The sequence below is a fragment of the Macrotis lagotis genome, chromosome 6 (assembly GCF_037893015.1).
Source record: "Macrotis lagotis isolate mMagLag1 chromosome 6, bilby.v1.9.chrom.fasta, whole genome shotgun sequence".
Lineage (NCBI taxonomy): Eukaryota > Metazoa > Chordata > Mammalia > Peramelemorphia > Peramelidae > Macrotis > Macrotis lagotis.
In genome coordinates, this window is record NC_133663.1 from 805,699 (window position 1) to 826,894 (window position 21,196).

The 21,196-nt window shown below is 51.9% G+C and overlaps 1 protein-coding gene across 1 annotated transcript in view; it reads right to left on the minus strand.

The window, feature by feature from the left end:
* PITPNM3 (PITPNM family member 3) overlaps nucleotides 1-21,196 on the minus strand; it is an 88,360-nt gene that overhangs the window by 26,110 nt on the left and 41,054 nt on the right. The window contains exons 3-6 of the mRNA XM_074190501.1: nucleotides 20,971-21,078; nucleotides 6,969-7,019; nucleotides 3,453-3,529; nucleotides 1,744-1,979 (exon numbers count right to left, since the gene is read on the minus strand). Coding sequence (XP_074046602.1) covers nucleotides 1,744-1,979; nucleotides 3,453-3,529; nucleotides 6,969-7,019; nucleotides 20,971-21,078 — 472 coding nt within the window. The remainder of the gene's footprint in view (nucleotides 1-1,743; nucleotides 1,980-3,452; nucleotides 3,530-6,968; nucleotides 7,020-20,970; nucleotides 21,079-21,196) is intronic.

A 21,196-nucleotide genomic window follows, 5' to 3' on the forward strand; every position in this document is an offset into this window, starting at 1 on the left:
AGATTGAAGTGCCAAGGTCCCCAGTCCTAGGTGCCAACCCAGAGTGGGAGAAGTATGGGGCTAGAGGAAGTTGGTGAGGGATGGGAGGCAGTGCTCTCCCCCAGGCTCCAGGTCATCCTCCTGACCCCACTGGGCTCTCTCTAGTCCTACCCACCTTTCTCTTGGTCTCCCTCTGTTTGCTGTAAGAGTGTGAGTGCATGTGCATGGGGGTGAGTAAAAGAAGGTGCTCAAGAGGACTTGAAGTCAGGCCCTGCTCCAAAAGAGTGGCCACCCTTCCCCCTCTCATCACAAAATCTGATTGATTCACACACTTTTCTCAGGCTAGGCTCATTGGCTGGGCCTCAGGGCAGATGTCAGGCATTTCTTTGTTTCTCTTGGGCTAAATTCATTCCTTAATTTCAGATCCCTAGGAGTCCAGGTTTGGGGGCCTAGTCCCAGTCAGTGGTGGCAGCAGAAAAGGGGTAACAGTGCAATCTTCCATAGGTCTAGAAGGCAGTTCCAGAAGTGCCAGGGAGGATGGGCAGGAGGGAGGGCAGGAGGGAGGGAGGGCATGGTTTCCATTCAGTCTGAATTACAGCCTATGAGAACTTGGGCCTTTTGTCTCCCAGCTTACAGGTTCAGACCCTTAAGGAGAAGTCCCAGCATCAGGATCCCAGGGGCCCCCAGGCAACTAGAGGACCCAAATTCAGTCCCTGGGAGACAGCTTCCATTGCAAAAGTCAGAAGCAGTGAATGGTCTGGACCGCTGGTCAGCCCAGTCACTGGGGGGTTGGGGGGGGGGGTCTGTAAAACAACCAGAAGGGGGTGCTCCAGGCCAGGCCTGTCACTCTACCCCAGTGTGTAGACTTTCCCAGGAGGGTGCTCACTGTGGCCTACGAGGCCTACTGGTCCCTTATGGCAGGAGACTTCCAGGGCAATGTTCCAAAGGGGTCAGTGTATTCTAGTGTGGCCCTGGCCAGGCAGCCTCCAGAGGACCTCCTGGTGGTCCAGAGTCATGCTCCTGCATCTCAACTGGGACACCTCAACCTACCCAGTATACCAAGCCCAGGAGCAAGGGTTCCTCCTTCCCAGAAAAGTCATCTGCACACCGGACTCCTTTCTCTCCATTCTGTTCTCTCCTGGATACCAAGTCATTGAGAACACCAGCCTTCATCCCAGCAGGCACCTCCTCCTTTGGGGGGCAGGGCCTGGCTTTGAGTCCTCTTGAGCACCCCTCTTTCACTCACCCCCATGCACTCACACACTTATGTCAAACAGAGGGAGACTGAGAGAGAGGTGGGTAGGAACTAGACAGAGCCCCAGTGGGGTCAGAAGGATGACACCCCCTCTTTCCTCTAGAAAGTTTTCCCAGCTTTGGAAGGTGGACCCATCATTACCCAGCCCAGCCTGAAGAATGATTTCTCTTGGATAACAGACATGAATATTGGCTTCACAGTGATGCCACCAACAGACAGCTGACCACTAAAGGCCTTATCCCCCACTGGGGACCACAAAGGGTCTGTCCCTATATAAGGAAGGGGCTAAGAGCCCCCAGTCCACAGTGAGAGCACCCCTCGCTCAGATTGGCAGTGGCAGCCGGATCAGACAAGTGCTGAGGCCAGGAGACAGCTACATATTTGCACAGGAATGAGACCAGACAGACAGTTGAAGCAGCATGCCTGCCCATGCCCAGGTCCGTGCCCACACCCACACCCAGGTATGGGGGGGGATGGGGCAGCAGCATCCCAATGCTAAACCAACTTACTTGGAAATGAGAGAGAAGGCCTGGGAGCAGATGGCCGGGCAGGGGACGAACTGGGTGAGGACACGGCCCAGAGCTGCAGGGAAGTGCGCACGGGTCACCTTTTCCAACACAGAGCTGAAGGTATGAATGTCGGCCGCCTTACAGCCTGGGTCCCCGCTGCCTGTGTCCAAGATGTTGCCTCCATGTAGCACGAGGAGGAGGACATGAGTTCTACAAGCCCGCTCTTGAGAGCCACCCTGAAGGAGAGACCTGAGGGGTGAGGAAGACAGCCAGGAGTAGCCATGCCCCTAGCTCTGCTGCCCTGTCCTCTTTGGAGGGGGACACCGGGTCCACATGTGGATGGAAACAAGGAGAATGGCATTTCAAGAGGGGGAGGTCGCTCCTATCCAGGCAGAGGAGGGGGCTGGATCTTGACATGAAGGGAGGTGAACAGGATAAGGGCACAGTCAGGAGACAGTGGCACAAGGTTGGGGGCTTTGGCTGGCCAGGGGGATCCATGAAGTGGAAGAATCAGACAGTGGAGGGGGCTGTCCACCAGGGGAGAAGATCTGTTAGATCCTAGAAGAAATGGGAAGCTATGGAAAGTTCTGGAGGAAGGGAGTGGATTATAAAATCATAGAGTCAGTGTCAAGAGGGGCCTCAGAGGCTATCCAACCCAAGTCCTTCACTTTATAGGAGAGGAAACTGAGGCCTGGCAAGTCACACCAGGGATGGATATGAACCCAGGTCCTCTGATTCCACTCCATCGCAATGATTCTTCACCCACCCTGAACTTCAGGAAGATGCCCAGCAGATGGATTAGAGATGGCAGAGAATGGATGGAGGGCCTGTTAGAATACCACCCAGGAGTCTGGGTGAAAGGGAATGAGGGGCTCTCTGCTGGGAGCCTGGGAAGGGATGGGTTCAGGAGTGGTGGGAGGGACATGGAGGCTCAGGGCTGGGAGAGAAAGAGGATTCTGGTGAAAGAAATGCCAAGGGAAAAAGGGGAGGGGGGCAGAAGGGAGTGACCACTTGGGCCAAGGGACAACTTTCCTTCTGACTGGGGTCACCCCCAACTCCTCAGCTGCCCCCTCTGCCTATCTCTGTCTCTATTCCGTCCCCCTTCTCTCTAGTTGCCTCTATTTCTGTCTAGTCTCCTCTTCCCTCCTCCTCCTTCTTCTCCTCTCTCTCTCTCTCTCTCTCTCTCTCTCTCTCCCCCCCCCTCTCTCCCCCTCTCTCTCTCTCTCCCTCTCTCTCTCTCTCTCCCCTTTGCCCATCCCTGTTTCTATACAAACCCTTCTTTCCTCTTCTGTCTCTCTCTCTCTGTCCAGCCCCTTTGTCCTCTGCCTCTCTGTCTCTGTCCAGTCTCCTCTTCCCCCTGCCCATCTCTATTAAAGTTATGTGCTTTTCCCAAGTTTGTACATTTGTAAAATGGGGATCATAGGCACACCCCACCTCAGGCATGTGAGGAGAAGCTCTTTGGAAGCTTTGTGCCCTTAAGCATGCTGTGGCTCCCCAGTGCCTCCAGTTTGGCATTCAAGTGCCCCGTTGCTGTAGCCTCCCCAGAATCCCTCTCTGCAACATGGCTAGAGCCAGGGAAAGCTGCTGAGGGCAGACAGTTCAGTCACCTTCTGCTAAAACACTCTTGGGGGGAAAAGAATTGGACCCTGCCCCCACCCCACCCCAGAGAACAGAGTTCAAACTGTGCAGGGACCTGCAGGACCACCCACCTCAGCATCTTCATGGATCTCAATACTCCCCTGGGCTGGAAATTTCTGTCTTCTCAAAGAAACTCGGTACAATTCTCCTGTGCGGAGGGGGAAGAACAAGCAGGGGAGAAAAGAAGAGGGATCATTACAGCTCAAACATCCTACCTTGGTGGGGAGCACCTCTGCCTTCTGCCCCAACCAACACCAGAGCGTGCTCACTCCTAGGAAGAGTCAGGCTCTCTGTGGTTCTCAGAGAGCTGGTTAGCTCCATCCCCTAACTCGGTGGTTCTGAAAGTGTGGTCTAAGGAGCCCTGGAGTCCAAAAGGTTAAGTCTATTTTCCTAAGAGCTCAAAGATGCTATTTCTATAATTGACAAACAAAAGCTCCTTAGGGTCTTCAATAATTGAGAATAAAAGGGTCTTCTTGATGAACTCGCTTGCTCCATCAGTGCAACAACTAGGGACAATATTTTAGGGCATCTGCGATGGAGAATGCCATCTGTATCCAGAGGAAGAATTGCGGAGTGTGAACAAAGACAACAGTATCTTATTGTGTAATTCTGCTCTCTCTTATACTTTCTGTCTCTTCCTTAAGGATCTGATTTCTCTCTCCTCACATTCAGCTGAGATCGATGTATAGCAGGGAAACAATGTCAAGACTAACAGACTGCGGGGGGCGGGGAGATTAGGGGAAAATTGTGAAACTCAAAATACAATCTTTAAGTATTAAAAAAAAGAATAAAAGTCTTAAGACCCCAAACTGAGCTCTGCCACCCTAACTTGACTGGGGACTCATATTCAGATGTCTGGGCATTTTGTGAAACTCTTGAGGGAAGAATCATGCCTTTTCATTTACAGATGAGGAAACTGAGGCAAAAAAGTTAAGTGACTTGCCCAGATCACACCCAGCTAGTAAGATGAGTCTTCCTGACTTCAGGCTCAGTCTGTGGTGCTATATAAATGCCAGTTATCATCATCATCATCATCATCATCATTCTTCCTGGCCCTTCCAGGCTCAGGGTCCTGGCTCAGGACAGGTCTGTTCTCCCCCCCCGAGGCACTCCCACCTCCTCCCTTACCCAGCAGAGAGCCATCCTCTGCCAACAAGGGGAGGGCCCAGCCCCAGGTCCTAGCTGAGGAAGACAGGCTGTAGGGGCACCCAGAGCTTGATTTCTCAGACCTGCTCACTTGCCAAAGGACCATCTGCTCCAGGAGGGTCAATGGCCCAGGCAAGTAGAGGTGAAGAGGCCGTGGCCTCAGCTGGGACCACCCTAACAGGAGGCATCATCCCAAACCATGGACAGTCACCCAGTCAAGCAAGGCCTGTAGGGGAATCTGCCCTGTGCCATCTGGAGCAGGGGCTTCTTTCTGCCTGCTCTCCAGGTGATGCAGGAGGGCAGCTTTGTCCTCCCCAGGCTGAGACCCTGCCCCTCCAGCTGAAAGAAGGGCTATTTTTGCCCATCGGAATCTCAGCCTTAGAAAGCACTTAATTACCAGGGCAACATGGGGTCAGACTCCTTTGGCAGAGCCTCTTCCTTCTGCCCTGCCCCCAGCAGATACCTCTGCATCTCCAGGTGCCCCACTCTGGCCCCCCTGCTCTCCTCCTGTTGTCCTCTCCCACCTAGACTGCTCCCCCCATACCAAACTGGTCATTCAGGCTCACAGTCTCCTCCAGGGTAGTGAAGTAGACAGCCTGGAAAATAGTGACCCTGAGCAAGTCACCCAGTCTGCCTTAGTTTCCTTACCTGTAAAATGGAAATAACAGCCGCTTCCTCCCAGGGTTGTTGTGAAGCGCTTTGCCCAGTGATTTTTCCTTCCTAAATCTTTGACTCTTCCCTCTTCTTTGCCCCCCAAACTCACTCAGTTAACAAATTTTATTATTTCTCCCTCCAGAGAACTCCCCTCCCCCATTCCCTTCAGACCCTCACATGCCCCCCCCCCCAGTTCAGGTGCAGCCAGGTCTCATCCAACTCCTCTCCCCATGGGTCAATGCCATCTTTCTGAGGCCTCTCCCTCCCCATGGTGCCTTAGGGTAAACTGAGCCCCTCCCCTCCAGCCCTGTGCTGCTTCCAGCTCTGGGCCAGCTTGTCCTGGTCCCTAGTCCCTGTGGGGATCTCCTCAAATCACCTTGTTAATACTCATCTATTTACGGTTGCACTCCTTCCCTCCCCCTCCTGGTCCCCCATCCCCCACAGAGCAGGGCCTGCCTTCCCTCACTGTCCCCAGCATCGCCCAGAGCTTGACATGTTAACTAGTAGGTGCTTAATAATGACTGTGGGATCAAGGGATTGTGAAAGAAAGACCCTGGGTAGTAGCCCTGGGGACCCAAAGGAGAGAAAAGGGGAGGGGTGAGGGAGGGAGGCAGGCGGGAGGCAGAGACAGAGACAAGGCCACAGAGAGAATGGGGAAGAGAGGGGTCCAAAGACCATCTCAGTTGCAGGGACTGCATCACATGGGGGGCAAGGACGGGGGGGGAGGGGGGCTGGGGCAGGGCCCCCCTAAATGGAGGCTGCTAATCCCCCACCTGGCTGAGGGGCTGGGAGGGGCTGGCCGGCAGCTCTGACGTCTGCCAGTCCCCAGAGAAATTACGGCTCCTCAACCATCTGCTCCCCCCACCCCCCACTGCTGCTGCTCAGAATGACTTAATTGGCAGGACAAATCCGTTCCCACAGCTCTGCCTGCATCTGTTGTCAATTAGGGAAGGAAAATCCGCCCTAATAGACTCGGGGGGCTCTCCCAGGCTCATCTACAGAAAAAGCTCCAGTGGGGGGCAGAGGGAAGGGAACAGAGGTTAAGGGACTCCCTGGGAGCCATGAGCTCAGGGCCCCCCACTCCACCCTGGGGGTCAGAGATGAAGACAGAATGAGACAGAAATGAAGAGATAGAGGCAGGACCCCTCAAGTGATAGAGAGGGAGACAGGCAGCCAGCTGGGGAGGAGGGCAGGGAGGGGCAGAAACTCCAGGCTGGGGGGTGCTGAGGGCAGAGCAGAGGGGCTGTGGGCATCACTGGGGCACTGATTAGGTCCATCTGCCTCCTGATCATCAAGTGCCAAGCACTTGGGGGGAGGGGTTTGTGTGTATACATGTAGGTCTCTATGTCTATATGTATGTACATCTAGATATGTATGTATTGTGTGTGTGAGGGTGAGGAGGGGGGTTGTGGATTAGTGGTGGGGACCCAGGAGCCAGCATGGCACAGTCTGGAGCTGGCCCTACCCTGCCTGATGGCAGGGACCTCAGAGCTGAGGTCCATCCAGACCCTCTGGGCCCAGAGAGACGTCATCTGCCATTCCCCCATGGACCCACCCAGAGAAAAAGTTGGGATCCTGGCAGACACTGCAGCCCGGATCTCCTTTCTTCAACACCATCTGGTCTGAGAGGACCCTGGGGCCCAGAAGGGCTGAGCCCCTGAGCCCCTAGACAACCTGAAATGAAGCAGGGGTGGGGGGCAGAGCCCTACCAGCACTGCGATCCTGCCGTCTGGCCCTGGAGGGAGGAAGTTAAGCAGGCCGTTCAGGGAGAAACTAGGGGTACTCACGTTGCTTTTCCTGCAGGACAGTGGATGTGCAGAGCCCAGACGGTGGATCTCCTGGGAGAGGTCAAGGGAATCACATTAGGACTTGGGCTCTAGCCTCTGGTATTCCATTCCCAAAGAGAGCAGACCCTGATGGAGAGACCCTATAGGACCCTTTCTCCTCCCTTGGTCTCCCCTCCTATCCCTTCTTCCCTGGTGTCTTCACCCTTCTCCCTACCTCCCTTCTCCCCATTCCATTCCCACCTTGGTCTCCCCTCTTTTCTCCTCCCTGGCATCCCCTCCCTTCTTCCCCTGTTCTCCCCCACTTGGGCTCCTCTCCGGATCAGGGCAGGTCTGATTTTCAAAAAAACCAACTCACTAAGGACAAGGCAGGAGTCTCAGAGGCCCCCCCCCCCCAGTCTAGGCTGCTGGCACCCAGGCAGCCTCAGAGCCACTGGGCACCTGGTCAGCTGGGCTAGCTCTGTCTGAGGATTGCACTCAGGTCAGTGGTCACTGAAAAGTGCCTACTCTGGGTTGGACTCTGGGCTAGCCCATGGGGATATAGAGGCAAAAATAGGGCAGCTCCTGCCCCCTGGGAGCTTCCAGGCACCTGAAGAGGATGTGCTCAGACAATAGACACCAAGTCCTTTGAAGGGCCAGCAAGCACTGCTGGAGGTGGGTGAGGGAAAGCCTCAGAGAGGAAGAAGGCTTGGGCTGTGCTCAGACAGAGAGGAAATGACTGGACCGGTAAGACAGGGGGCTGGCCGGCATGAGCATAGGCTCAGAGGTAGAGAATGCAAACTCCTGGGAATGGATTGGAGGGTGAATGACAGGTGGTGGAAGAGCAGAAGCCAGGAGGGGGATGTCAGGAGGGAGATGCTGAGGGCCTGAACCGGGTGAGGACAGAAGGACAGAGGCAAAGGACACCCTGGAGAGACAGAGACAGACAGAGAGAAGCAGAGAGACAAAGTAGAGGAAGAGGAGGAGGAGGAGGAAGTCTTGGGGGGACAGCCACAGTTTGGTTAGTCCTTGGGAAGGACCAAAGAGATGGAGAAGCAGAAAGAAAATGCATCACCAAGGTCAAGGACCTAAGTATGTCCAGGAGTGGGGTCAGAGAGGCCTGGAAGGAGGAAGCCTGGGCAAAGGCCAGACCCTGGACGTTTTTTTGGAGACCTGGCTCTTCTAGAGGCCCCCAAGCAGGGTTTGGAAGGAGGTCTTCAGCCAAGAGACCTCAGGCATTCTGGCTCCAAGCACCAAGTCCTCCCAGGAAGGCCCATGTCCCTGGTCCCATGGTCTGGGGATAATGTTCTAGACCTGCTCTTCTGAAGCTCCATCCTTGTTAGGGAAATGAGCCTCAAGTGAGAAATTCAGAGAAATCTGTCCAGTTGAGGTTCCCCAAGCCAGCCTCAGCTGTATTAGGCAGGAGTCTCTGCCAAGGGCCTAAAGACAAAGACTAAGTCCTAGCAGGAGATGTGGGAGGCCTGGCTGGGAAGGACAGACTGGCCTGCTAGGGAGCAAAGGTCAAGCCTAAGAGAACAAGTGCATTCCATTCCCCCCTCAAATAAACCTCCCAGGGGAACAGGAACAAAAATGTCAGTCCTGACTGGGTCCACGAGGAATCTAGAAATAGCTTCCTCTGCCTTGGCCCATTTGCTGACCTCTGGTGGAAACTGTGGCCATCTTGGCTCCCCCTCAGCTCTGGCTGCATTTTCCCTGAGAAAGCTGGAGTTCTCAGAAGAGCTGGGCGGGAGTGGGGCTGGGGGTAAGGGTGGTGGTGGGGCCAGGGGCCAAATGGGAAGCCAGGGATCCAGGAAAGAGGCTTGCTTCAGATGCCCACACCCATTTCCCATGTGAATTCAGCTCCTCCCTACACTGCCCATCAAAGACCCAGTCCCCCTTTCTGCTCAGAGGCCCCCAAGAACAGGGCCAGAGGCCAAAGGTCATCCCTCTGGACTCCACAGCTGAGCTGTCACTACCTGCTGCTCCTGCATACTGCTCTCTCTGCCCAGGGGCTGCCCCACATCATGAGCCCAGTGATCCAAGGCTTCCCAAGGACAACCAGAGACTCTCCCAACTCAGATCTGGGCAGACATAGAGTGTAATCTACCTTCAGAACTCCCAAAATCCCTTTATTCTGGGTTATCTCAAAGGCCAGGGTGGCAGACCTCCCCACTCAGCTGGGCTTTGCATCTGCATTCGGGGTGGCACAATACAGATGGATGTCCTGACAGGCTGTGCCACTGATCTCCTTTAGACCACTTTTCCTGCCTGCCCCATTTCTTCCTCTGTTCTGAGGGATAATCACTCAGTTGGATGGTACAAAATGTACTGGAAGTTCTTTGGGAGGCAGGCCCTCCACAAGATCTGATTATGACCCATCCTCGGGGTGGAGAGCCACCGACTGCATTGTAGAGTCTGCCAAGGGCCACTCAAGGCCATTTGTCAGGGTGGTGGCAAAGAAGACCTGTCTAGGGACAAGAGTACACCATGATGCCCATCAGTCCTGCTCACACACTCTCCAGACAGGGTCAGGGTGGAGAGGGAAGTGAAGTCAGGGTCCCTTGTGCCCCCCAAACCTCTCAGATCACTCTTCTCAAGCCCTTACTGAGTGCAACGTGCTGTGCTGAGGGCTGAAGATACAAAGAAAGCTAGTGGCTGCCCTCCAGGAGCCTCCAGTCTAATCTGAGAAACCATACAAATAGCTAAGTCCAAACCAACTACAATCAAGGGGAGAGAGAGAGAGAACAAGAATTAGGGGGTGGGGAAGGTGGAATTTCAGCCACAAGTGGAAGGAGGCTGGGCTGAGGAGCAAGAACAGCTGGCCTGTCTCCCTGTAGCTTCAGGAAGCACAGCCCCTTAGAGTCCCATACCCCAGGGATGATTCAGAGGACCAATGACCCTGGTCTTTTCCCCAGGAAATGTTTCCTTGCATCTCCCTAGGTGGCCCAGATACTGCTGGGATTTTGGAAGCCAAGGATCAAATTATTGATAAGTCTATAGCACTTGGAGGGTGAAGGACATCGACTTCATGGGGTGGGAGGGGGGGGTCAGTTGTCCTGGGGATATGGATCCTGGAGAAGAGAAGGCTACGGGGAGCTCTTTAGGAGCATCTGAAGGTTTTGGGGGTTAGTCTTGGTTCTGCTCACCCTGGAGGGAGTAATCATGAACAATTCAGAGAAGGCTACAAAAGGGCAGCCCAACTGTCAGGAAAAATGTCCTAAGCACAAGCTGCCCAGAGGTGAGCAGAGTGTAGTCTAGCAGAGGCAAGAGCTTCTCCTCCCTGAGCATCCCAGCTAGGGTCTGTCCTGAGGGACTCTGGATCAAAGAGGCAAACAGCAAGGCCACTCTCACCTTCCCCCAGTCTGTTCTTGCCATTCCTGGGGAAACAAATGCTCAGATTCCCCTGATTCCCCCCACCAGCCGTGGCCATTAAGGTAACTCTCAGGAGCTGCTAGCTGCTGCTTTGGTTTTCCTATCCTGAACACAAGGGACTGAAGCAACAGCTGAGATGAACCTGCTCAGCCTGAGAGGTAGCCGCCTGCATTGGAAAGGTCATATGCTCCCGAGGCAGGAGGAGGTGGTGACAGTACCATCCTTGGAAAAGAACCCCAAGGAGTCATTGACTTGTCAGAAGATAGGGACATTTGGGTCAGACAGTGCACAGCCAAGGTGAAGGTGAAATGCCAACGCAGCAGTTGGGAAGATAAATAAATAAATCCCTCCAGGATTTTCCATTCTAATGTTGGAAGATCTCCCATAAAGGTGAGCTAGGGTGTCTGGAGTCAAAGAATAAGAAAAAGGGCCTGCCCCTCCCCCTCTGGAGCTCAGCCCCAGTCCATGTGCCTGAGAACAAAGCAGAGGGGGCTACTTAGTGGGACAAGCAGAGGGTGAGCACCCAGCCAAGCCCTCCTTTGCCTGTGGAAAAATTACGTTTTGAAAAGACTAATTCTAAGAATGTTTCACTGCTGGAGATGCAGCTTAGAGATCACATCTCACTTAGGGAGGGGGGAAGGAGGGAGAGGGACAATGAAGTCAAGGGTGGCATCTCATGGAAGGATGCCAGGTTATTAGTCTATTTTTACTACACAATTGGCAAGGAATTTTTAATGTTGAGCAAAGGCTGGATGACACGGTCCTTGGTCAGATGGGGATTGGACAAGGTGCCCCAAGGATTCTGTGACTCTGTGATTCTTTAATGCAGCCAGAACAGTAGAGATGAGGTAAGCCGTTGCCATGGAGCCAGGAGAGGCTGAGGGAGAGCAGGGGAACAACACCCATTCTGGGATAATGCACCAGCACGGAGACTGGGGAGCAGGCTTACCATTAAGGCCATAGCCCAAGAGGAGAGCATGAGCCTCAGATGTCCCCTTGCCCAGACCCTGTCATCATCCTTATCCAGGTCACCTTTCTAATCCATCGGAGATTCTGGGAGGTGAATAAACCAGGTCTAATAGGGCTCCTCCCCATATCTGCTACTCACAAGAGAAAGTCTTGCTATTGTCACCAGCCTGTTTTTGACACTTTCTGAACTTATCTATGGAAAGGAATTAGGTGCTGAGATACAGTGATAAGATTTATCCAGAGACAAGCAGGAAAAGCAAATTAGTCTAAGGCCTGTGGGGAACCTGTCAGCACTTATCTCAGAGAGAAAATGGCCAGGGAGATGGCAGTGCAGGAGGTGTGAATGGGGCCAGGCAAAGATCCATGGGTGTTTGAGAAGGGAGGAAAGAGTCCCAGAAGCTGCCGAGTTCCTGCTGCTGCCAAGTCCCAGAGGCTAGGTCCTAGAGAATCTGTGGGGCTATGGCTTCAACCCATCTAACAGCAACCAAGATAGGTCTTTCGAAACTGGTGTTCAAAAGAAGTGTTAGGAGAGAAACTGGACCCTGATTTTTGCAGAGGGAGGTTGGGAGGAGCCAAGAACATGTGAAAATTGGTGTCAGTGAGCCTCACCTCCTTGGAGTCCTAGAGATTTTTGCAAAAGAATCTGTGCATGAGGCTGAAAATTATGGCCTCAGGTGATGGGATGGGAGCAAGGACAGTAGCCAGGCATTTAAGCTGAGAGGGTGGGGGATGCACCTGTCATTCTTCACTTTGGTGAGTCATGGCCGGGACCCCCTGGTTTTCCCAGGTCCAAGAGATGGACTCCTAAATTTGGAAAGGGCTGTATGGCCAGTGAGCTGGCTGGGTCGAGGACCTGCAAGATGACAGCTGAGTCAAGCTGCAGGCAGCCTCCCTCTGGGACCCAGCAGACCCAGGAACCCTCAGTCCATTTCCCCAGCCCTGGGCTCCCTGCTAGTTGAGAATCCTCCCCCCACCCACCCCAGAGGGAAGTATGGGAATCAGGCATCAGGAATGTGGGCTGCTCAGTCTGGGTTATCATGGTCAACTCTGGGCTCCCCACCCTGGAAGAGCATGGCTAAGCTACAGAGTGTCCAGAGGATGACAGAGTGGTCAAGGGCCTTAGATAATTGTGGGAAGCAACTGAGCCTGGAGAAGAAATGCCCTGAGGAGCAAGGTCTGACAGCTGGGCTGCCAGTCTTAAATATTGACAACAGAATACCTAGGATGACAAAGGAACCAAACAGAGTGAAATTCCCTGGCCTGTATTTTTGTTGTTTAAAAAACAACCCAGGTTCAGAATCCTTGGATGAAGGCAGTGAGCACAGAGGGAGGGGTCCCCAAGGGTGGCAGAGCTGAAGGATGAGTCTGCCTCAGGAGAGGCCTGGGATATCACCAACACACTGGGCTTCCCCACCCTTCATCATGAGCCTCTTCCCCAGGGTGCACCCCTGTGGAGCATCCCACTGGGCCCACATTCCCCCTCATTAGTCCTCATGGCCCCATGCACACCCCGTGTCCTTGCCCTGAAGATGACTAGCTGGGAATGGGCAGGCTCACTGGGGTTCAAGCCCACTCTATTTCTGGCAGCGCCCTTGAGATCCCGTCTGGCCGCCTCATCTTACTGGCTTTGCGTGAGATCTCAGGCCCACAACCAGCCAGCTTAAGCCCTGGGGAATTCTGTAATTACTGAAAACCACAGCAGCCCCTGGTGGGTTGCAGGCTCTGGGGCTTGCTTTTTCCCATCCTTGGCTTCTCTCCTTCACAGAACAGAGGCAATGCTATAAAGTGTCTGTTTGCATGTACGGAATCCAGTAAAGTCACTGACTTTCATCAGAGGAGAAGAGAGGGGAGTGGGATTGGGAAAGGGGAAAAGTGGTTACAAGGTGCAATAGAATCACATTTAATAAGGCTTTGGAAATGTCCTGCATGAGGGAAATGAGAAGTGGATGAGAAAAGACTGGTGGTGTTTCTTTACCTGGAGTTCCCTACCAATATTATCAATTAAATTACGGCTGGTAATGAACAAGCAATCTGTTCTTTTTCCCCTCAAAGAATCAGGTTAGATTTGAAATGTGAATCTCTGATCCAGGTGGAGCTGTCCAGCGGGGGGGGGGGGGGGAAGGGAAGAGGAAGGAGAGAGAGAGAAGAAGAGGGAAAAGGGGAGGGGGAGGAAGGAGAGGAAAAGGGAGAGGGAGAAGGGCATTGGAAGAGAGAGAGGGAGAGAGGAGGGAATGGAGATGTCAGTTTGAGAGTCAATGACAGGGAACTAAAGTAGTTGAACCTGTGGATGTTGATGAGGGAATATCCAACTGCTTCCTAGATGCCCCCTGAGGTGGGGAAAGAACACAGGGAAGCTGAGGGTCTGGAAGGTGGGTTATTTTTAGGCCCTCTTTCCAGTGAGGCTCTCATTCATGACTGGGTGACTTTCAGCTCCATCCTGCATTCAGTCCATCCCAGAACCTCTGCTATGAGACCAGTAGTCCCCCTGCCTTGCCTTCTACCAGTCTGAAGTGTCTTACCAATTGCCAAGACTGTATGGATGTGTAGTATTAACTTTCGGTCAGCCTCAGAGTTGAACTATAAATCTAATAAGGGTGACCTCCAAGCAGTCCCTGATGGGCTTGAAACTAGCCTAGCAATTCCTGGGAAGTTAACCAGATCTGAGGGTCCAGGTCAGAACATTCACCAGAACCCAGACCTGGTCAAAGGAAGAACTGGGAGATATGTTGATGCTATCTGGAAAAACTACAATTGGAAAGCCAAATGGAGAAGGCCAATGTCCCCACTTGCCCCCAGGAGAATGGAGTGGATTTACTCCCTAGGCTGGTGAACTGGGCTTTGATTCTGAGTACTTCAAAAGAGGAAAGTTAGAAAAGAAAGAACAGCCATGTCAGACTAACCCTGTTTCCTTTTTGGGCAGGGTTACTAGGCTAGGAGATCCAGGGCAAGACTTCAAAAATAGTTCACCTAGATTTTGGCAAAGCATCTTACAGGGAGACTCGTGCCAACCTCTGGTGAACAAGATAGAGTTATGGGTTGGGGGCAGCTAGGCGGCATAGTGGATAGAGCACTGGCCCTGGAGTCAGAAGTACCTGAGTTCAAATATGACCTCAGGTGCTTAACATTTGATTATTTGTATGACATTGGGCAAGTCGCTTAATCCCATTGATTTGCAAAAGCAACCAAAAAAAGAGTTATGGATTGGATGGTAACACAATTAGGTGGGTTCAAACAGTAATCACAAAGCATTAATGAAGGCTGGGAAGGAGGTCTCCAGGAAAGTGCCTCAGGTATTTGTTCTTTGCTACATGATGATATAGGTGGCGGCTGTTTTCCATTTTTCTCAATAACTTGGTTAAAGGCTTAAGTGACAAACACTGAAATTGAAAACAGTCCAGAACCAGGTTAGGCCGCCAACATCTTGAGTGTTGGAGTCAGGATCCTTGTGACAGGCAAGCATGAAAGAAGTCTAGAGTAGCCTACTTGGTCAGGATGCACATCTAAGCAAAATGTTCCAAACATGAACTTCCTACTCCAGGGTGGGCACAAGGTGGGCAGAAAGACAATTCCTCCAAATAAGATCTTGGCAGGGTCAAGGAGTAGTCACCCAATGATGGCAGAGGTCTCCACAGAAGCCCCCAGCACCTGGGGTTATTTTTCATGGCACAGGGTCAGATCAAGGAAGGAGGTTACCCAGGCCTGGGCAGGTGTCAGTCCCCATCCTCAGTCCTGGATCTCCATGCTCACTTCTATGGGCCACTGTCCAAGAAGAATGTGGCTAAACTGGACAGGGTCCAGGACCCAGGCATGTCTTCCAGAGGAATGGAGCATGATTAACCTGATAACATGAGTTCTGTCCTGGGAAGGAGGAATCAGCCTCTTCTGCCTGGCCAGGGAGTGTAGAATGAGGGACAATGACAGGACCTCTGAATTTGGAAGTGAATTCAGCTCTGCCAGCAGGAAGATACAAGCTGTCCCATCATGGAGCAGGCTACCCCAGGAGGCAGTGAGTTTCCCGTCCTTGGCGGTCTTCAAGGAGAGGCTGGAAAAACACTCAGTTCAGAGGGGATTCCTATCCAGACTCAGGCTGATCTAGCTGACTACTGAGGTTCCTTCCTGTTGTGCCATTCTGTAACTGTTTTAAATGAAGAGGAAAAGAATGGCCCCAGGTATATGGCCTCCTGGAACCCAAGGCTGGTACCTTGGTTGGCTCTCTTTCAGGAGCATGGCATACATGAGGATAATGCTCATGAACATCACTCTTCTCCTGGGGTAGTCAGGTAGCTGCCCCATCATCAGACACCTCAGTCTATGAGACAGTAAATGTAGCAGGCTGCTAGGGTCATGGATCCAATGACCTGGAAATCACCCTGACATCACAGCATGGTTTGATTCCTTCCTTCCTCTCTTGTGGCCATGACATTGGGACCTTAGAGGATTTGGACAGGCCAAGGTGTGAAGCAAAGGTACAGAGAATGGCTAAAGAGGACCATCCAGAGAAATTCAGGGAGAAAAGAAATAAAAAATGGGAAAAGTCTCACATGTTCAAAAATATTTAGAGCAGTTCTTTCTGTAGTGGCTGAGCACTACAGAGGAGGCTTTGAGTGAGGTTTGAGGTGAAATCACCTGTCTCTCCATGCCAGACTGATAGCCGGGGATTGCTGAAGATGTGGTACATGCTCCTTGATCACTAGATGGGGGAGGGCTTTCCCAACAGAACACCTTGTGTGTGTGTTGGGGGGACAGGGTCCAGGGAACAGTCTATAATAGTCATTATCCAAGGCTGGAAGTTTAGGATGACCTGACTTCTGAGGGTTATGGAAATAAGAAACGATGGAAACAAGAGGTACCAGAAGGACCTGGATGAAGCCAAACCTGATACTGAAGGGGACACCCAGTATGGGGCTTGGATAGGGCCCTTAGCAGAAGGAAGGGAGTGAGGCAAGAGAGGTGATTGGGGGCAAGGTAAGGAGCAGGAGGTTGGATCCTGTCCCTGGCAGACAGATCTGACAGAGTCCATATGCAGAGTAGTAGCAGCCAGAAAGATGTGGGAACTGGGGAGCCAGAAACAAAATCAACCTGAGGACTTCTTGGGAGTGAGATTATATGATCCCCATGTGAAGAAGAGCTGCTAGATGGTTCCCTCAGTCTAGAGTCTGAGCGTCTGGCATCCTGCAAGGTAGAAGGTAAAGAGATCTCTCCCAAGACCCTAAGGCCTCCCAGAAGAGGGGAAGAATTCAGTCCTGCACCCAGATCATCCAAGATCCTAGTCAGGGTCTGCTTCCAGCTCCTTCTGTATTATGCTGTCTGGGATCAGAGGAGCCAAATCCAAAAGGTCTCCTTTCAACTTCTCAGCTCCCATGAGCTTGTAGTTAGCATTATGCTGTTCCCTGATGCTCACCTGCCCATCTGAACCTGTGCTTCCTCACCCCAAGGGCAGAGAACCCTGTGTCCCATCTCTTCCCAAAGCCGAGTTGAACCCGAGGCTGGGTGCAGACCAGGGACCAAAGAGAGACTGGTCTGACTGCAAGGACCAACTGGATCAAACCTGAAAGAAAACCTGAGCTCTCTGAGAAAGTCAAGAGGGAAGGATGGGGCTCTCTCATTTATTAACTCAGTCTTTCCTGATTGATTTTTCATTAAGACCCATTAGTCAGCAATCTGACATCTATTAGCTGGTCCCCCTGATATGACAGGAAGTCTAAGGAAAGGGAGAGTGAGCACCTCAGACAGACAGGAAAGAGGAGGCGTCCAGGCCACAGTAATGGGAGAAATGCGTGAGTATTAGTCATCCATCACCACTTTCCTGACAGGAGCTGTGGGCTGTTTATTCTGCACACCCGGGTTCCTGCCCCTCCCTCTTAGCACCATCCCAGCCCCTAGAAGAACCAGTGTGGGTGGGGTGGGGAGGCATCTTCCCCAGTGACTAGTGGGGATCTGCTCCCTGGTTCAGTCTCTGGGCTTTAAGGAAGCTCCTTAAGCAGTGAAGTCCTTCCTGGAGTGGTCCTGTGACACTGCTCACCAGAATAAACAATAGATGCCTGCTAGATCTGGTTTGGTGGATTGGGCCCCTGGGCCCCTGACTAGAGTCCCCATAGAGTGGGTGGAAGGGGAGGTGAAGAAGGGTCCAGGAGACCACCTTTACATGTGAAATCAGAGACTTCTAAGTCTCCAAGGTTGAGACCTGAGAGGCTGGAGGTCATAGCAGAAAATCTGCTGGAGGCCCCACAACTGTTTTCCCCAGCTTATTCTGATGGAAATTTATTGGGCTGTGAAATGATTGAGCCACTACAGATCAGATCACAGCACCGGCTCAGTAAGATATCACCTAGTGCTGGACAGTGGCTCCTGCCAAGAAGTCTGGAGAGGCAAAGCATCGACTCCTCTCCCCCTTCTCTCTCCCTTATTAGGAAACCACCATGGCTCCCTAGTGTCCTCAGGTCAAAGCTCTTGGTTTAGCCCAAGGAGCCCCTGGCGGCATGCACACCTGTCTTCCCACCGATGGTCAGTTTAGAATAGAAGGCTACCATCAGAGCTAGTCTCTTCCCTCCCTTGATGATCTCCAATTTGACCTGTCTAGACATTTTTGTACAGAGCTGCTCACAGGTTGTCTTCCCCAATAGACTTCGGGCACCATAAGGACTCAAGTCATTAGACTCAAAGACCCTGCTTTTGCCTTTCTTTCCATCCCTGGTGCCTGCCCCATAGGAGGCACCTGAAGATGATGTTTGTCCTTCATTCTCAAAGAAGATCATGACATCAGGGAAGTGATATCATGACAAGCAAATGAACTGGATTTGAATAAGGCCTGTGCTAAGTCACCAGCCTCACTTTCTCCTCCAGAGCCATCTGGGTCCAGTGGCCAGATATGAATGGCTCTGGATGGGAGGCCATCAGGGTGAAGTGATTTGCCCAAGGTCACATAGCCAGTAAGTGTCAAATGTCTGAGGTTAGAGCTAAACTCAAATCTTATTGAAAGATAGAGCTGATGCTCTCTAGCACACCACCTAGCTGTCCACCTAGCACCCAGAAGATGGCTAACAAATGCTGACTGATTGGCTGACTGCCTAGGAAAGGGGATCCATTAGGTAGAGTTTCAGCTCATGAATTCAGTACAGCTTGAGCTCCAGAGGTGAGTGGGTTAGGTCTACCAGGGCATTGTCTCTGGAGATCTGGTGGCCTGAAAGGCACAGCAGCATGGTGGATGGTAAAGGGATGACTGGAGTGGTCCACTTTACCAAGTAAGAGCCTTAAGGGAACCAGAATGAGGAAATGAACAGAGCAGCCACCATGTCCAGTTTCTCCCTCCTTTTATGATCTTAGACATCATCCAAGTGTCTTGGCCATGAATAGTTGGAATAATGGACAGATTTTAGAAATGGGAACTAGGAGACCTCAGATCCATCCTGGGCTCTGCAAGCAAATTACTGGAGAACTCTGGGGAAAGCCAGCTTCCTGGAACTTCAGTCTTCTCCCAGCCCTCCTGAGGTTCTTCTTCAGGATGATGATAACTCATATTTAATTAGCAGGCACTCAAAGCACCTTCCTCACTACAGCCCTCAGCACCCACTATGCTCAAGCATCACCAAATCCCTTGGACAGATAAGAAACTTTAGGCCAAAGGAAGCCGAGTGACTTGCTTAAGAAAGGAGAGAAATAAGAGGATAAGAGAGTATGAAGAAGAAAGGAGAAAAGGAAGGAAGAAGGGGAAAGGAAGAAGAAAAGGTGAAGAAATGGGGGTGGAGGGACCCCAGGGGGAGATAAGCTGGCTGCCAGGAGGTTGTGAGGATTCTGACACTGGAGGCCTTCAAGAAAAGCTGGAGGGTCAGCAGGGCTGTTATAAGAAAGGGGTTTTGTTCAGATGTGGATTTGACCAGAGGTCTCTAAGTCTCTGCCAGCTCTGAGATTCTGAGAAAGGAAGAGGAAAAGAAGGAGAAATGGGAGGGGGGTGAGAAGAGAAAAGGAAGGGAATAGGCATCAAAGGGAAAGGAGAAAGGTATAGGCCCCTTCCTCGCTGCCTCCTTCTCTAGGGTCCATGTGTGTACAAGTATGTGTGTGTGTAGGCATGTGAGTATGTATGCATGTGTGAGTGTACAGCCATGTGTGTGCTTGTTCACACATTTGTATAAACACTAATGAGTAAACCAGAGCACCCGTGCCTTCCCATGACCTGCTTCTCATTTCCATCTCATTCTTGCTCCAACAGGAAAGCAAAGTTGCAAGGGAGGGCGTCTCTGAACCCCTCTGAGGTACTAACAATGGGCCAGCACAGGGGAGCTTTACTGGGACAGTGCTTCTAGCTACGTTCTCTCAGTAATGAATTAACTGCACTTTGGACATTAATGAGGAGAGAGGAAGTCTATTAGGCCTGGGTTACCTGGGGCAGATCTTAATGGAAGATTGACTATATCTTGTAAATCCAAATTTAGGCCAAACCAGCTCATTGGCTGTGAATCATCCAGTAATCCTTTAGCCCTAGATTCCAATGTCCCCAAATCCATCTGGACTGAGTGACACCCCTTCTGCAAGGTCATGATATGGGGCCAAGAATGGACAGAAGGCTGCAGTCAGCCAACACTTCAGAGTGGTCAGCCTATGACTGTACCACAAGGAGAAGGCTAGCTCTACAACCTATTTGCTCAGTAGCTCAGTTCTCAGTGACCCTGGACCTGTTCTCTGGAATTAGAAAAGCATCTCCTTCCCCTGGAGTAGGAGATGGGGAGAGAGAATGAGGCAACTTCTATCTCTGTTCTAAGAGCATCTACAGGCCCACAGACAAATGGCCAAGGCAGGGAATAATCCCTGAACAGAGTAAGAAAGGCCTGGGTAGAGCCAATGAGCCCTGATAAGGGAAGGGCATGTGGGGCTAGTTACCCCAGTCTAATCTGAATAAAGCTTTGGTGGTCCCAGGACATGTTGCTAGCTAAGTAGGATGCCAATCACTGAAGGATTATGGGTGAACTGGGGACCTGATCCAGAAGATTGAGGCAGAGAAGCAATAGGGAGCTCAGCACATCCCAGAAAGACCAAGAAATAAGTTGGCTAGAACTCCGGGCCTCAGGAAGAGATAACAGGAACAGAAGCCAAGGGCTTTGAATGTAGATCCATGTTTTAAGTCCTTACCTTGACAATGAAGTACCAATGGCAAGAAGCACAACCAGATTTGGGCATATGGCGGATTGACTGGAGGGAAGATAGTCAGCCAAGAGAGAGAGTAAGACCAGCCAGGAGGCTATGGGGATGGGGCCTCAGACAAGATATTGACCACAGGAATGGACAGGAGAGCACCAGCCGCAAAGACCTGACCCCATCCCTGCATTTGTCTTTATCATTTGTATTTCGTTCTCTGTGGACACATGTTAGCCTTGGTAGAATGTCAGGTCCTTAAAAGCAGGGAGAATTTCATTCTCATCTCTGTATCTCCCAGTGACTAGTACATTACTTGGCAAATAGTAGGTGCTTAATAAATCCTTGATGCTGGATTGATTCTATAACCCCTAACGGGGTTTTCCCTCTGGGCAATTCTAGGCTGCAACAGTGCTCGTCTGACCTGGCACCACAGATATCAATATCTCCCTTCCCCTATGCCCTACAGCCTCTTTCGGCATTTGGGGTCCAGGTCTCCATGCTTGGAGTCAAACCCTGGTACCAAGTCAGGGTGGGGGGAGGGTGGACACAAGCTCACCTGGAGTCTCATCCAGCTTCCCCATTGTCTCAATCTGCTCCACAAGGTCATTGGAGTTCCACTGACTCATGCCAATGAGGAGAGCACTCTTTCCTTCTGCCACATCCTCTGCAGGGAGAGAAGATGAAGGCATGAGAATAGAGAGAGACAAAGAGACAAAGGCAAGTGCACACGCGCGTGCACACACACACACACACACACACACACACACACACACACACACAAA